Raw genomic sequence first — 17,406 nt, forward strand, 5'->3', positions numbered from 1 at the left:
CCGTTCACCTACTATGCACCTCACTAAGACACTGCGGTTAGAACCAAAAATCTCAAATTTGGACTCATCAGACCAAAGGACAGATTTCCACCAGTCTAATGTCCATTGCTAATGTTTCTTGGTCCAAGCAAGTCTCTTCTTCTTATTGGTGTCCTTTAGTAGTGGTTTCTTTGCATCAATTCAACCATGAAGGCCTGATTCACACAGTCTTCTCTGAACAGTTGATGTTGAGATGTGTCTGTTACTTAAATTCTGTGAAGGATTTATTTGCGCTGAAATTTCTGAGGCTGGTAACTCTAATGAACTAATCCTCTGCAGCAGGGGTAACTCTGGGTCTTCCTTTCCTGTGGCGGTCCTCATGAGAGTCAGTTTCATCATAGCGCTTGATGGTTTTTCTGACTGCACTTGAAGAAACTTTCAAAGTTCTTGAAATGTTCTGTACTGACTGACCGATCTTCACGTCTTAAAGTAATGATGGACTGTCGTTTATCTTTGATTATTTGAGCTGTTCTTGCCATAATATGGACTTGGTCTTATACCAAATAGGGATATCTTCTGTATACCACCCCTACCTTGTCACAACACCACTGATTGGCTCAAATGCATTAAGAAGGAAATAAATTCCACACATGAACTTTTAACAAGGCACACCTGTTAATTGAAATGCATTCCAGGTGACTACCTCATGAAGCTGGTTGAGAGAATGCCAAGAGTGTGCAATGCTGTCATCAAGGCAAAGGGTGGCTACTCTAAAGAATCTCAAATATAAAATCTATTTTGTTTTGTGTAACACTTTTTTGGTTACTACATGATTCCATATGTGTTATTTCATAGTCTTGATGTCTTCACTATTATTCTACAATGTAGAAAATAGTTTTAAAAAATTTATAAAAATGAGTACATTTACATTTACATTTGGTAAACTGGTTACTGTATAAAGAAAGAAAGAGAGAAAGAAAGAAACAAACCAGGGGCCTCATTTATAAATCATACCTAGGCAGAAATCTGAGCGTGAACCATGCGTGGGATAATTTTAATGTACGATTGAGAGTGTGCGTAAATGTACGCACAGCCTTGACCATGTATATGCACAGTGTCAACTGGTGGAATAAGGGAACTGCTTGTCAAGCATAGAATGGGGAAAATATACTATATGTTGAAAATGTCAAATTGTGGGAGTAATAATTAAATAATTTCGATTTCATTGTATTTCCATCATGAATTCATGCAACATATCTTGACAGCCATATCATTTCACCACAGCAGTACATTTGTTATGATAAAAATCCATATAAAGTACAGTCCTTTGTTAAATTATATGTACCGTGAAAGTGAATATAGGTTGGGATTTTTTTGCAAAAAGTACAGATTGGTTCATCAGACATTGTTTCCCAAATTATAGGAGTTTTGTGAGGATTTAAGACTTACTTTAAAAAGGCATACGCATGCCATTCCTGTGCACATCCAAGTGCTATCCACAAAGGGCACTTTTCAAGCGAAGCTTGCCGATCGGCATCACCCAGCCCTTGATGAACCAATGTTTTGGATGCAATTATCAGCAAAATAAACGGTAACATTCCATTTCCATACACCATCGCACAACAGGTTGAAGTCAAGAGGGGTTTCTTTGCCATCAATGGTTTCCCAAATACGAGGGGTTTCTTTTTTGCCATCAATGGTTTCCCAAATACGAACGGAGCAATAGACGGCACCCACATCGCCATATCAATGATGTCGCTCTTGCTGCGGGTGATTCTTTGATCTACCTCTACGCAGACGACACCATTCTGTATACATCTGGCCCTTCTTTGGACACTGTGTTAACAAACCTCCAAACGAGCTTCAATGCCATACAACACTCCTTCCGTGGCCTCCAACTGCTCTTAAACGCTAGTAAAACTAAATGCATGCTCTTCAGCCGACCGCTGCCCACACATGCCCGCCCGACTAGCATCACTACTCTGGACGGTTCTGAATTAGAATATGTGGACATCTACAAATACCTAGGTGTCTGGCTAGACAGTAAACTATCCTTCCAGACTCCTATTAAGCACCTCCAATCCAAAATTAAATCTAGAATCGGCTTCCTATTTCGCAACAAAGCCTCCTTCACTCATGATGCCAAATATACCCTCGTAAAACTGACCATCCTGCCGATCCTTGGCTTTGGCGATGTCATTTACAAAATAGCCTCCAAAACTCTACTCAGCAAATTGGATGTAGTCTATCACAGTGCCATCCGTTTTGTCACCAAAGCATTCTGAATTCTGTTCATTAGTAGTATTTTGGAATAGTTTCTATGCTGATAAATGAGGCCACAGGTTTCCATCCAACCTTTTAATGTCAAATAAAAAATGACAGGCCTGATGGAAACAGCAAATTTGTCTGTGAACTTTCCAAATGTCTACAAAACAAAATAGGCTAGACAAGATGGGGTCTTTTTATGTCAGTAAAATTTAATATGTGAGAAATGGCGGTGGAATTGCCTTTATGCACAAATATTAATATAATAACTGTCACGGCCCCTCTGCATTGCAGGGGCGGTTCCTCCTGCAGGCAGAGGAGGGTCGTTAGTGTTTGGAGGCACCTGGGCTCAGGGTATTTAAACTGCTTCACTAATCACTTTTGTCTCTCTCTCTCTCCCTGCTCCTCCAGGTATGATCCTGTTTTGTTTGTTCCTTTGTAGTTTTACATAGTTTTCACTCAGTCATATTCACACACACAGATTCACGCATCCCTGCACTTTACATACACCCTACATTATGATACTTCCACACCTCATTCCTTTTTCTTTGTTTAAAGTTAATAATTTTGGTTTAGAATAAAGAACCTTTTTAATTGGCCTATACCTGTTGTTCGTGTCCCCTCATTTTTGTCCCAGGCTATGAGCCGGCCTGTGACATAACCATCGTATCGAAGTAAACTTGAAGTCGTGATGATATGTTGTCTGGTCCTCCCACTACGACTCAGGACAGCATGCAGTTTATTAGGCTACAGATGAAATAAAAGATGATGAACTTCACTGGGTGGTGAAAGTGCACGGTGAGGAGCTTGATGCTCCTTTGAGCGCCTGCAACACCAGGGTTGTGGGTTTGGTTCCCATAGGGGACCGGGTTAGGAAAAAAAAGTATGACAATGTATGCACTCACTACTGTAATAATCTCTGGATAAAAGTGTCTGCTAAATGACAAAAATGTTAAAACATTTTAAATGTATCTGCGAGCAATTGGCTACAGTGCACGTGCCAAGACCAGATTGGGCACATTCGCTATATAACGCAACATTATTTCGTGACAAAACCATTAGTACAGTTGAAAATGCGATGGAAACCCATTTAACTTGTATCAATTTGATGGTGGGAAAATGCACTTTGTTTATATGCAGATTTTAGAATAGTGCAATGAAAATTTGTCGCCAATTAGATGGAAACCTAGCTTCAGGCACATTCAGAGGGGTTAATTAAATGCGGAAGACACATTTCAGTTGAATGCATTCCGTTGTACAACTGACTAGGTATCCCCCTTACCCTTTCCCAGAAATACACACATAGACAAATGGAAAAGTGAAAAAAGCTAATCAAGCAAATAAAATAATATATAGTTATGCTGAGTACCATAAAAGACGAGTGAGGAAAGCAGCAATCTTCCAGATAAGGTCTAGAAATAGAAATAAATGACGAAGAGAGCTGTGAAGAGGGCACGACAAAACCTAATTCCCCCTCAGGAGACTGAAAAGATTTGGCATGGGTCCTCAGATCCTCAAAAGGTTATACAGCTGCACCATCGAGAGCATCCTGACTGGTTGCATCACTGCCTGGTATGGCAACTGCTCGGCCTCCGACTGCAAGGCACTACAGAGGGTAGTGCCTACGGACCAGTACATCACTGGGGCCAAGCTTCATGCCATCCAGGACCAAGCCATAAGACTCCTGAACATCTTATCAAATGGCTACCCAGACTACTTGCATTGCTGCCCCCCCCCCGTTTTTTTTACACCGCTGCTACTCTCTGTTGTTATCATCTCACTTTAATAACTCGACCTACATGTACATATTACATCAACTAACCGGTGCTCCAGCACATTGACTCTGTACCGGTACCCCCTGTGTATAGTCTTGTTATTTTACAGCTGCTCTTTAATTACTTGTTACTTTTATTTCTTATTCTTACTCATATTTTTTTTTAACTGCATTGTTGATCAGGGTCTCTTAATAAGTAAGCATTTCACTGTAAGGTCTACACCTGTTGTATTTGGCGCATGTGACTAATTCAATTTGATTTGATGTGAACATTTGATTTGACAATGAAAGAGTATGAAGAGTATATTTGGGTGGGGTTGTATAAGGGTCGTAATAGGTTCTACGTACACTTGGGTTGGGAGACGATGAGCTCGACCTCATCAGGGCTGTTCTGGAGGATGACTGCTGCGTCAGTGAACGTCACGCCCTCCAGACTGATCGTATTTAGAGAAATCAGACGACCACCTGCATAATCAACCAATCAAAGCACAATATCAGTCTGACCATCAACCAAAGATAAAAGAAAAGACTAGTATGATATGTACAGTGCCTTCAGAAACTATTCACACCCCAAAGATTCTTTCCATATTTTGTTGTGTTACAGTCTGTATCTGGAGTGTGGCAAAGCAATTCACCTTTTATCCTGAACACAAAGTGTTACTGTATGTTTGGGCCAAATCCAATACAACACATTACTGAGTACCACTCATATTTTCAAGCATAGTGGTGGCTGCATCATGTTATGGGTATGTTTGTAATTGTTAAGGACTGGGGAGGTTTTCAGGATAAAAAATTAATGGAATGGAGCTAAGCACAGGCAAAATCCTAGAGGAAAACCTGGTCCAGTCTGCTTTCCACCAGACACTGTGAGTTGTTTACCAAGAAGACAGTGAATGTTCCTGAGTGGCCGAATTACAGTATAGACTTAAATCTGCTTGAAAATCTATGGCAAGACCAGAAAATGGTTGTCTAGCAATGATCAACAACTAATTTGACAGCACTTGAAGTATTTGGTTAAGAATAATGGGCAAATGTTGCACAATCCAGGTGTGAAAAGCTCTTAAGGGCATTATCCAGAAAAACTCACAGCTGTAATCGCAACCAAAGGTGATTCTAACATGTATTGACTCAGGGGGTTGAATACTTATCTAATCAAGATATATTAGTGTTTTATTTTTCATGACTTTTCAACAAATGTTCTCGTTTTTCTTCCACTTTAACATTACAGAATATTTAGTGTAGATCGTCGATAAAATCTCAATAAAATGCTTTCTGAAAGCAGTGTAGGTGTGTGTGTGTTTGAACTATGTTCACTTGATACGTAATCTTGTCTGACACCTGAAGACTTGTTTTAGCTCCCTGTTCAGTACCTGGTCTGATTCTGCCGTCTCTGTCTGCTGGTCCGTCAGGGACGATGGAGGCTATGAAGATTCCCAGGTCCAGTTTCCCTGTGTTGTTCTCCCCCACTATCACAAACCCTGAGAAAGAGAGATAGAGATACAAAATAGAGAGAGAGAGAGAGAGACAAGAGAGAGACAGAGGACCAGAGTCATTGTATTTCTATGACAAAAAAAACGAATCTACAAATGCATCCTTAAAACCCCATTACTCACCAAAGCCCAGTTTAGGGTCTTTCCTTAGGACCAGACTGATGATCTCTCTCTCTGGAGAACCCCTGATTGGAGTGTCTACTGTAAAATAACCCACAGGTCAGGGGTTAAACATAATACCAAGTGCATTCATAAAAAAAGCTAAGATTAGAGTTAAGTTAAGACTTAAGTTACTGCCGAGAGTTAAGCATATGCAGTGTTATAGTAAATTCTTCAGATAAGAGCACATAGCGTGCTCAGTCCTCACCTTGTACAGAGGAGGTTGTGGAGTCACGTTTCTGTAGCATGGGATTGGACATGATTCTGGGGATGGACTCTGGAGTACTGGAACACAACAGTCATGGGTTTGCATAGTTTATCATTATACTAACACTGTACTGTTACTGTTGGAAATAATTTTAGAGTACTAGAACACAACGACACATAGTTTGTCACCATAACGATTGTCATCATTGTCAAAGGATAAAGTCAACGTAAATAAGCAGAGGGTCTCTCCCTTTGTGGATGAATAAACAAATTGTAGTGGACGAGGTGAGTTACCCCCATGGAATGTAGGACCCTTTGAGCTCAAGTGAAAATCATGTTATTGATGATGAGGTTGATTGTTATGTAGTTATGTAGATGGAGTATGTAGCGTATGCAGTGTTATGTAGGGTTACATAGTGTTATGTACTGTTTTGTAGTGTTACCTCCAGGCCTGCTGTTCCTTCATCTCTGACAGTGGGCATGGCTCGGGCAGATCTCTGTTCATTTCCCTCAACTCTCTCTGCTGCCTTAGACGCGCCTCCACCTTCGCCGTGATGTCCTCACACGACTTACTTAATGACTCGCGGTGGCCGAGGTTGGGTGGTAACTCTACGCTGTTCAGGACAACCTCAGAACATGAACGACGCTTCATACGGGAGTCACTGGTGCGACAAATAGACTGGTACTTGTCAATGTTCTCATCTGGAAAGACAACAAATAATCATAATGAATAAGCAATTGTGTGTGTGTGTGTGTGTGTGTGTGTGTGTGTGTGTGTGTGTGTGTGTGTGTGTGTGTGTGTGTGTGTGTGTGTGTGTGTGTGTGTGTGTGTGTGTGTGCGTGTGTGTATGTGTGCCTGCCTGTGTGTGCTCTAAGAGCCCCGTACCTTGAGCGATGCTGTGGCTGAGTTGCCTGGAACTCATCTCGCTGTGGAACTTGTGCTGCCCGGAGCAGAGACTAAGGAGGTACTGCGCAATCTTAGAACTCTCTGCTACAAAGCTGTGCTTCTTACCACTGGGACCACCACACTCTATGGTCAGCTTACGATGCTGGGGGAGGAGAGACAACTGTCAGGGGGTTGTCTTTTAAACCAAGAGCATTGGAGCTGTTAATGGCAAACCCTTCTGAAAGCACAGTCCACTCTTACAAAAAAAGGTGCTAAGTAGAACCAAGTAGGGTTTTTGGGGTTTGTCCCCATGGGGGAACCCTTTTTAATGCTAGGTAGAACCCTTTGCAGAGGGTTCTACATAGAACCCTCTATGTTGGTTTCTTCTTAGAACCCCTGTAATTGGTTCTTTCTAGAACCCTCCTCGAAGGGTTCTACAGAGAACTCTTTTATCTTGAAAGGGTTCTTCCTAGAACCGTCTAAAAAAGGTTGAACCAGGCTTTAAAACTAAACTCTTTATGACAATAGACACATTCACTGAATGTACAAAACATTAAGAACACCTTTACACCTTTACAGGCCACACCATTCCTTCTAGTCACGTTATGCTGGCTTGCAAAATGATGTGTAATTCTTATTGGCATCCAGCCAGAGTGAGGATATCCAACAATTGAAACTTTTAATCACCTGCAACCTGCATTCAGAATGACTGCCAGGGTGGGGAAGATTGATAAATGAGACTACCTAAACCATCTTAACTGGAGCAAACATTTCAGTAATGAGGGCAATAAGTCAACTATTAACAGATTCAATTAGTTTAGAAAAATGTATGCTATTTATCTTTGCATCAGATCAATCAATCAACCAATGCACATGCAAAAACACAGATATTGAAACAAACTTTAGAGCATGCTGGGAAATATGATAATGATGGGTGTGGCTGAGTGTTTTACTCAAAAAATTACACAAATCACACTCACCTCTGGTTTTCACACCAACACTGGGGTTCTTTTACACCACCGAGTGTTAATTTATCTCTTTGTTACACTGAAATGTTACACTGAAAAATCAACACTAGGTAATACTGGCCAATTTGCTGTGTACAAATGTTCTCATATTAGGTACAGTTTAAAACATTCTCACATCTTTTTAAACTCTAGAAGGCTAAAGTTGAACCTTTTACTGCAGTGGGCTAAATCAGGGTCATACAGAGTGTTCTTGGTAGTCTTAAACAAATCTACGTTAAAACAAAAGTATTCACCTTACACACATGGTTATGGTCCTAAAAAAATTAAAAAAATAACACCTGTACCATGTCAGATATAGTTGAAATGTATTACATTTTGAGTTTGCATTCCCATATTACACTTTATATACATCACAGAAGACTGAAAAATAACACTTTTATTTTATTTTAAACAATGTTTATTAATTATGAAATTATGAAAAAACAGTTCTTAGGATGATAAAGGTTCTAAGTAGAACCCTTTGACTTTCCAAAGAACCCTTGTCTTCCAAAAATGGTTCTTCAGATGAAAATGATTCTTGGTAGACCCAATCCCTCTGCAACGAACCCTTTTTTCTTAGAGTGTGTGGAAAATCTGCTATCTGGTCTACAGTGGAACTAGTAAAAGTACTATAGGAGCTGTAGTACAACCCTCGTATTCCAGTAGTACTCACGTTGGCGGAGATGGTATCGGTCTCCCTCCAGAGGAATCGCCGTGTGACAGTGCGGAGGTGGTTCTTCAGCTCATAGACGATGATTCCTGTGGCACAGACTCCCAGCACCAGCTCCCTCACCACCGGCTTCTTCTCCCGGCCTACCCGATGGAACACCATCCCATACTCTGGAAGCTGCTGAGCGATCTGAAGAGGAGATAGAACAAGTATGTTGCAAGGTCGATCGTAGTAAAGGAGAAGAATGTGCTCAACTCAAAATATTATTGTGTAGACAAGTAAACAGAGTGCTTTACACCAAAATAGATCAAATAAAAAAAAAGGCCAGCACTCACTTGATTCTGATTTGCAATAATACAAGCTTGATTTTAATTGCCTTTAATTTACAAAGCTTATATCATTGCAAATAATAATCAAGTGTGAGAGCGGGCCATTTTTTTATGTTGCAGGGCTGAACGAGGTTTGAAAGATGTTAAACAAGGTTAAAATGAAGATGTTCGACACCTATAAGTCAAATAAAAGTTATATAAAAAAGTGTTTATTTCAATTCAGTAAATTTACTGAGTGTGTGTGTGTGTGTGTGTGTGTGCAAATGCATGCGTACAGTACTGTATACTGTATTTATGTGTGTTGTCTCTCCTCTTGCCTACTTTTAGGTACTCGGTTTCTGCCTCCTCTGGCAGCATCTGGGCATTGTTGGCATGTAACCGTGGCAAGTCCTCCTTTAGACTGGGCAGAGCCATCTTCTCCAGCATCCTCTTAGACACAAACTGCTCCAGCTGGTAGTAGTTCCTGCCATACAACTGAACAGAGAGATAACAGGCCTGTCAATGACATATACTGCCACTAGTGTAGTAGTTCTTACAATAGATATAACAGGATTGCGTTCCATAGGTACCAAACGGAAGAAAAGTAACTGAAACAAGGAAGGGACTACCTTGACTTGTCCAATAAGAAATGCTCATTTTTGTCATGCGGAGACCAAGGTCTCTTTTACAGATGAGCCCTGTATTAACATCAATATACACTACACACATCACTATTCACATCAATACACGAAAAGCAAAACACAATCATAAAAACAAACACATTCTCCAGTAAAAAGCTCCTCAACCTGCCTTTTGAATTACTCTAGACCAATTAATTAAATTTTAGAGAGCCTAGGAGATTATTCCACAAGTAAGGTGCATGGACCCAGTTCCGCGAGTTTGGAAAAGGGGGCATAGACCCCTCAGTTGAAACTTGTGCCACCTCAGTTTTTATGCCCCTATATAAAATTAACTAAAAAGTTCAAATGATTGAGTGACAGGTTGGCGTGAAATCTGTATCTCCACTGCGCTGTATCAGCACCACGGACAGAGCGCGCCTCGGAGTGTGTGTGTGTGTTTGTGTGTATCAAATCAAATCAAAATCGGTCACATACACGTGATTAGCAGATGTTATTGCGGGTGTAGCGAAATGCTTGTGCTTCTAGCTCCGACAGTGCAGTAATACCTAACAAGTAATATCTAACAAATTACACAACATATACCCAATACACAGAAATCTAAGTAGGAATGAATTAAGACTATATACATATGATCGGAATGGACTAAGATACAGTAGAATAGTATAGAATACAGTATACACATATGAGATGAGTAATGCAAGACATGTAAACATTATTAAGTGACTAAGATACCGTAGAATAGTATAGCATACAGTATATACACATAATTAAAGTGACTAGTGTTCCATTCCTTAAAGTGGCCAGTGATTTGTAGTCTATGCCTATAGGCAGCAGCCATTAATGTGCTAGTGATGGCTGTTTTTCAGTCTCTCGGTCCCAGCTTTGCTGCACCTGTACTGACCTCGCCTTCTGGATGATAGCGGGGTGAACAGGCAGTGGCTCGGGAGGTTGATGTCCTTGATTATCTTTTTGGCCTTCCTGTGACATCGGGTGCTGTAGGTGTCCTGGAGGGCAGGTAGTTTTCCCCCTGTAATGCGTTGGGCAGACCACACCACCCTCTGGAGAGCTTTGCGGTTGCGGGCGGTGCAGTTTCCGTACCAGGCGGTAATACAGCCCGACAGGATGCTTTCAATTGCACATCTGTAAAAGTTTGTGAGGGTTTTAGGTGACAAACCAAATTTCTTCAGTCTCCTGAGGTTGAAGAGGCTCTGTTGCGCCTTCTTCACCACACTGTCTGTGTGGGTGGTCCATTTCAGTTTGTCAGTGATGTGTACGCCAAGGAATTGAAGCTTCTCCACTGCGGTCCCGTCGATGTAGATAGGGGGGTGTACCGTCTGCTGTTTCCTGAAGTCCACGATCACCTGCTTTGTTTTGTTGACGTTGAGTGAGAGGTTGTTTTCCAGGCACCACACTCCCAGAGCCCTCGCCTTCTCCCTGTAGGCTGTCTCATCATCATTGGTAACCAAGCTTACTACTGTTGTGTCATCTGCAAACTTGATGATTGAGTTGTATCTCACTGTAGTAGGCTGTAGGCTGTTTTGGTAGGCGTAGGCGTTCACCTTTTGTTTACTGTGTTTGTTTACTGTTAATATAACTAGCCTAAATATAGATTGTGTCATGCCTTTATTGATCTGATATTTTGCTTATAGGCATATTAGTAGGCCTCCCGCTATTTTGTTCTGTTCGCTTTCATTCGTTCGCATTTGTCTGTATTCTAAGCTAAACTGCTATTCCTTATTTTTGTTAGGCATGAATAACTAGGCTACTACTTTCAGCATTTAGTTTGTATCATTTTGGTAAGACAGCTGTGTGTACGGCTGCATTCACATAGGCGGTTTGTAATAGGTGAATTATCTTATCTATAGTATCTTGTATCCTATGTTCATTGCCAAATAGGCCTTGCTTTAGGATGTAGGGCGCTGCCCATTGTGTTGATACAGCGAAGTGGAGATGGGCTACAGATTTCACACCAACCTGTCACTTCAAAAGCACTCAATGGTCTCGCACTCTCTGCATTTTAACTTTATGTTCATTGTTGAACAGAGTTGAATGGCGGGAACCCGGTTACCAAGATTTACCGCCCAAAACCACTCCCTTTTCCAGGGATAAATCACTGCAAGAAACCGATTAAATTATAATAAATCATTTATATGAACAGCATGGAGTGAAATAGAACTGTTAAATTATATGCGGTGTCTAAATCTGGCTTCTCTACGGTCTCTGCATGATGAATCAACGCTCAGGGTGAGGACAGACAGCCCATCTCAGTATGGAGCGCAGTTCACAATACATGTAGACCAATCATCTCTTGCAGTCTTCTCCCTCTCCATCAACTCCATTGAGTTGCATCCATTGAGTTGCAATTGCATCCAAAATAGATAATCCTATTATAGATCGATATATGCCCTATATATATAGATGCCTGCCTCTTTCAGGCAATACATTCAATGCAGTATTAGCCTTATATTTTGCTAATTAATGATGGGTTATGCATAATAAGCTTCTAACTTATTGCCTCTGTCTCTTGCGCAATATGCAAGCACCTGTGCTCCGCTGGCCTATCCTTAAAAAACACTCCTTAGGTAGACTAGAATAGCTTGTTGGACATAATTTTTTTAGCATGTCATATACCAATAGACTATTCGAAGAGGAAAGCAAGCTCTTTTTGCCGAATGTTAAATACAGCAGCCAATAGAACTCACAGATACAAGAGCAATTATTTATTCAGACCAATAACCAATAACCATTCAATCTTCGTGAAGAGAAGTGAAAGCCTTCTGCATCTAATTCTAGTCATAAACTAGTCAAGGATGCCATTAGAATGATGACGATAAGGACAACGAAACATATTTCATTTAACTGTTGAAAACGAGGACGGAATGAAGCAACATTAGAAAGAAAGAGGTAGGCTAATAACATTAGGGGAAATATTATGAAAGGTATACATGCGTCAGCCTACTAATTAGCCTATACAAATAGGCCCTACTATATTTCAAAATGAATTAGGCCCTACTATATTTCAAACTCGCAAGCCTATAGCCTACTTGTAACTTTGTAGGACGCATGTGCTGCACCAGAATCTCATGTTCTCTTCTGCTTTATCATGGTTTGAACAATGTGCGTAATTCCATATAATACAGTATAATACAATACAGTAATAGAGTTCACACTCAAAAAGATTAGCCTACTGGAGCTAGTTTCATTTTTTTTTTACCAATGGGAACATATAGCTAGCTACATCTATGAGCTTTTATGTTTTTCTGTCGTGTGTAATGTGCAGTACAATCGTTTGGGCATTTTTGGGTTTGGGCTCATTAAATGTCATTAATGTAGGGCTCGTGAAACATATTTAATATATAGCTCATCAGGCTCAGGTAGCATCAGGTTTGAAGTTTCATGCTGATTAAAGCTCTATTCAAATCCGGACATATTTATATGCTTTATAATGCTTTTGAATGACACTTCCGGTTTTGTCAGGAAATATCGGGTTACCCGGGAGAAAAGTGCTGTATTCTCGGGATGAAACATTTGTAAAATACCAGAAAATATTTAACCCTAGTATAGCTTGATATAAGCAGAATTCAATATAATTCCAATGGAAGAACCCCCCCCCCCAAAATTGTGCCCCCTCACCGATTTCAACTGCCCCCTTAGTCACTGGGTCTAAAGGTGCAAAAGAAAACTAAAAACAGATTTACCTAACTCAGTGGAGATCGAAGGGATCTCCAGAGTTAGCCAGTCCTGAGACGGTCTGGTATCTTGTACATCTGTATAAAGTAAGGCACGGCAGAAGTTTATGCAGCAGGGCCTTAAACAAAAAGAGTGAAATGAGGGGCCAACCTATTTTCTGATACAAAATGCAGTGATGTGTACTGAACCTATTGTCAGTAATAAAGCTTAATGCACTTTGATAAACTGTGTCCAATGGCTTCAATACAGTGGCAGTTTCATTCATAAGGACAATATCGCAAAAGTCTATAACCGGTATGAATGTCGACCGATTGATTTGTTTTCTATCATTTAATGAAAGGCATGACCTATTCCTATAAAATAAGCCCATTTTACTATGTATAAGCGGGGAAACGATCAATGAGGGAACCATCGAATTTACATATGCATATATCATCAGATACATTTTTACTTGATTTTACCTGCATTAAGTACCAAATTCAGTTCAACAAAGGCTTTCTGTAAAGCAATGTAGGCAGATTGAAGCTCTGAAAGAACCTGCTCAACCCGCGAGGGCAATAGCATACACAACAGTGTCATCTGCATACAGGTGTATGTTAACATTTTCTGTAGATAAACCAATATAGTTCATCTAGACAGTAAAAAGTACAGGACCTTGAATGTATCCTAGTAGGACACCTTTCGTAATATCAAGGAAATCTGACGTAATACCATCAGAAAAAAACCAATTGTCGAACCAATTACATGACACCTGAAGAAATATACCAATTGCAGTCAATCTTTGAATAAATAAAGAGTGGTCAACAGTATCGAAAGCCTTCAATAGGTCAATAGAGGAGAGCTTAGTGCTTCATCCTATCAATACCCTTTACCACATAATTTAACACCAAGGTTGCAGGTCTGTCAATGAGATGTACTACCTACTCATAAACCTACTGCTCTGGCTGGAAGACTGATTAAGAGCCATACAATCTCTCAGGGTTTCATAGAGAACGTAATCCATTATGTACATCATAAAATAAAATATTTAAAAATAAAAGTTTCTTAGCTGAGAGTGCTTCACTCAGTTTTTACCTCAGACATGTAGTCCCCAAACTCAGCCTGTAGAGCGAGAGCCGCCAGGAACATGCCTGTCTCCTCGTTGCAGTACAACCTGTCCTCTAGGATGTCCTTCCGCAGCTGCAAGTAGTACTGGTGAAGCGTCACCCTGTGTCTGGAGCACCACAACAATGTACAGTTCTTTAAAGGAAAAAACTGATAACTGCATTTCACTAACAGTTCATGACACCAAATCTCCAGATACTTTAAATTTTAAAAAAAGTATCGCAGACTCACAAGATGAAGGAGATGTCATCAACAAAAAACTTGATCCTTAGAAAAACAAGAAAAGAGGTCGACACTACTTTCTTCCAACTGTCAGGAGCAACTTTAGAGATTTTCGTCTCGTGGTCCAAGAAGAAATATTCATCATCTAAAAGAAAGGAAAGATATAGGACGTTATAAAATCAACTTTACAGATGTAGCATCTTAATTTGAGCCAGCTTGCTACAGCAGGAAAATAATACTGCCGCAACAGGAAATGTGAATTATAATGAATTTACATTTTCTTGTAGGGGTTGATACATTTTTAGTTAGGGAAAAATCAAGTCTGACATTTTAAAGTAGAAATTACAAACTTTAGATGCCTTTTTAAACCTTAAATACACTACAAGTTTGCATCTCCTGCAAACTTCTCAGCAACAAAAGAGTGATCAAATTAAGATCCTACATCTGTATGTTTATGAGACACAAAGTTGTTGTCAGTTTCTTACCGTCGATGTAGGCCAGTCCGAAGTAGAAGTGCTCCACCAGGTTAGCGTGAGCCACCACCATGTCGAACACGTCCCTCCCTCTGGACTTTATGTCACATCTGACCAATACAGACTGACCACTGGGCAACACCACAATAACCTCTCTCTGGGACGAACAAGACCTGCCCTTCTTAGACTGGTGGAAAGAGAGGGATGAGGTGCAGGAGTGAGAGAAAAAGAGAGAGAGCGCAAGAGAGAGAGAGGGAGAAAGAGACAGAAACAGACACACACACAGAAAGGAGGGTAAATAAAGATAATCAATCAATCTGTAGTCAACAAAAATATGCACTCAAGAACAAAAATCATGAATATTGTGATAAATGTTCTTACCACTATGGATCCGGGTAACTCCAGAACTACCTGGGGTTCGTCAGCCATTCTGATAAACTCGGGACCAAGAGCCTGACAAGACACAACACGATGTAAACACAGCAATGCGGATACACAATCACACCATGGTAACATTGCTACACACAGAAACAATACTAACACAATACACAGACACACACACACTCACTCACTCATACACGTCCGTACACTCTCCAGCCTGTGTGTAGGATGCACCAACCCTGGTTGTGACCTTCACTATGCTCCAGCAGCACTGCAGTCTGAAGTCAAGACTGATAAACCAGAACTGAATCGGAGGTGACAGCTACCTCAATCTCACTGGGGCCGTGACGTCACAGGCTAAGCTGACCGAACCTAGTTTATTGTATCTTCGTTTCATCCCCACACACACTTTCCTGCATGTACATATCCTAGTTTTCGTAGAAAAACTATTTTTCCTGTAAAAAACCTTGAATGTACTTTGAGTAACATACAAATCAATCAAATGATCTAAGAAACTGGGATTCTAGCTTAAACTGTGTAGGAGTACAAACTATGAGAATAATAAGAAGTACACAGTATATAGAATCTATGATTTAGAGTCATGAATGCTTTTGTGTATTATCACCCCCACAGCCCAGCGGATAACTCCATGGGTCTCAGCCAACATAACAGGGTGTCATAGAAAGATCATAGACGGACGGACGTAGGTACGGATGGACAGACAGACTTACCTGGGCTTTCCTCTGGGTGAGGCTGGCTGAGGAGTCGCTGAAAGTGATGGAGGGGCTGGGGGGTTGGGGTGCGCCCTTTGAGGGGACGTCAATGTAGGGGCTCTGGCACAGCCAGCTACTACTACTTTCTCTGTGTCTGAGACCCTGTGGCAGTCTTGAAGGACAGGGGAGGAAGAGTCAGAGAGAGAAGATGGAGAGATTCAAAGAAAGAGAGATAGTCAGAGAGGGAAGGAGAGAGAGAGAGAGAGCGAGAGAAATAAACAAGGACAACATGCAGAAGGGGACAGGGGAGATGAGTGACACACTCAGACAGTGTCAATGTTGCTCAGAGTCAAAGACAACAAGTAGTGAGAGAGAAATATAGAAAGTTCAGAAAGAGCGTGTGAAGGAAATTTCACTTTGTGAAGAAACAGTCTTGAAATGTTAATCTTGTCTTTGGTGTCAGAAACAATCCTTGGTTTCTGCCTGTGACTGGTAAAGATATGAGGGGTTGGGGGGGGCGTCATGACCTCCTCCTGAGGACTATCTGGCAGAATGCCCAGAATATGTTTGTTAAGTTATGATAGGAGACGGTGCCAGACACATGCCAGAACCAACCCTATGAACTATGCCTATTTAACATGTCTGTAACCAGTATATAAGGGGACTAACGGGACTGCCCCATTAGAGCTCCTGATCAACATGTGTCATTGGTGCGTTGAGTTGGAACCTTTCCAGCGCGCTGATAATAAACAATGATTCATTTAAGATTGACTTCGTGTCCCTGTGTAAGAAACACCACTTGGTGCTGCGAGCAGGGGCTCCCTTCTTACCCCATGTGCATCTTTAATGATTCTCTTGTCGTTACTTGCTTTGATTCTGCCTGTGGAGATTTACAGTGGGAATCTGCGAGAAAAACCGGCGGCGCATTTTATGAAGCGTGAGGGAAAGACAAGATGAATATTTTCAAGACTGTTTCTTCACAAAGTAAAATTTCCTACACAACAGGCTTTAATCTTGTGCCTTATTCCAAAACAATCAGAACACTTAAAAAAAAAACATTTTCCAATACTTTTACAGCATTAGTTGCTCATTATCAAGTTCGTTGTAGACAACATAAAATGATTTATTTTTGTCTTTTTTTGTGTATACTCTTAGCAAAAAGGGTTCTTCAAACATTTCTCCAATGGAGTCAGCAGAGATCCCTTTTAGGTTCTAGATAGCACTTTTTTTCCGAAGACTGTAGGATGCAGTAATGGATGAGGGCGTGCATATTTCCCAGAGTCTATATGGTTGTTTAAAGTCTGAGGGTACACACAGGTCAGTCCCACAGGTAGGTGTGTTTGTGTGTGTGTGTGTATGTGTGTGTGTGCTCATCTGCTTTGTTAGCCATGTACGCAACATTTCCAGGTATATATACCGGTCTATGTTCGGTGGGTA

The 17,406-nt window shown here is 40.8% G+C and overlaps 1 protein-coding gene across 1 annotated transcript in view; it reads right to left on the reverse strand.

The window, feature by feature from the left end:
- The window catches only part of LOC139562162 (FERM and PDZ domain-containing protein 2-like), a 39,471-nt gene extending 22,661 nt beyond the window's left edge, over positions 1-16,810 (reverse strand). The window contains exons 1-12 of the mRNA XM_071379563.1: positions 16,800-16,810; positions 15,988-16,141; positions 15,257-15,328; positions 14,888-15,062; positions 14,412-14,547; positions 14,151-14,289; positions 9,088-9,240; positions 8,441-8,626; positions 6,761-6,923; positions 5,632-5,706; positions 5,389-5,496; positions 4,367-4,483 (exon numbers count right to left, since the gene is read on the reverse strand). Coding sequence (XP_071235664.1) covers positions 4,367-4,483; positions 5,389-5,496; positions 5,632-5,706; positions 6,761-6,923; positions 8,441-8,626; positions 9,088-9,240; positions 14,151-14,289; positions 14,412-14,547; positions 14,888-15,062; positions 15,257-15,328; positions 15,988-16,141; positions 16,800-16,810 — 1,489 coding nt within the window. The remainder of the gene's footprint in view (positions 1-4,366; positions 4,484-5,388; positions 5,497-5,631; positions 5,707-6,760; positions 6,924-8,440; positions 8,627-9,087; positions 9,241-14,150; positions 14,290-14,411; positions 14,548-14,887; positions 15,063-15,256; positions 15,329-15,987; positions 16,142-16,799) is intronic.
- Positions 16,811-17,406: the final 596 nt, after the last annotated feature.

Source organism: Salvelinus alpinus, chromosome 32 (genome assembly GCF_045679555.1).
Source record: "Salvelinus alpinus chromosome 32, SLU_Salpinus.1, whole genome shotgun sequence".
NCBI lineage: Eukaryota > Metazoa > Chordata > Actinopteri > Salmoniformes > Salmonidae > Salvelinus > Salvelinus alpinus.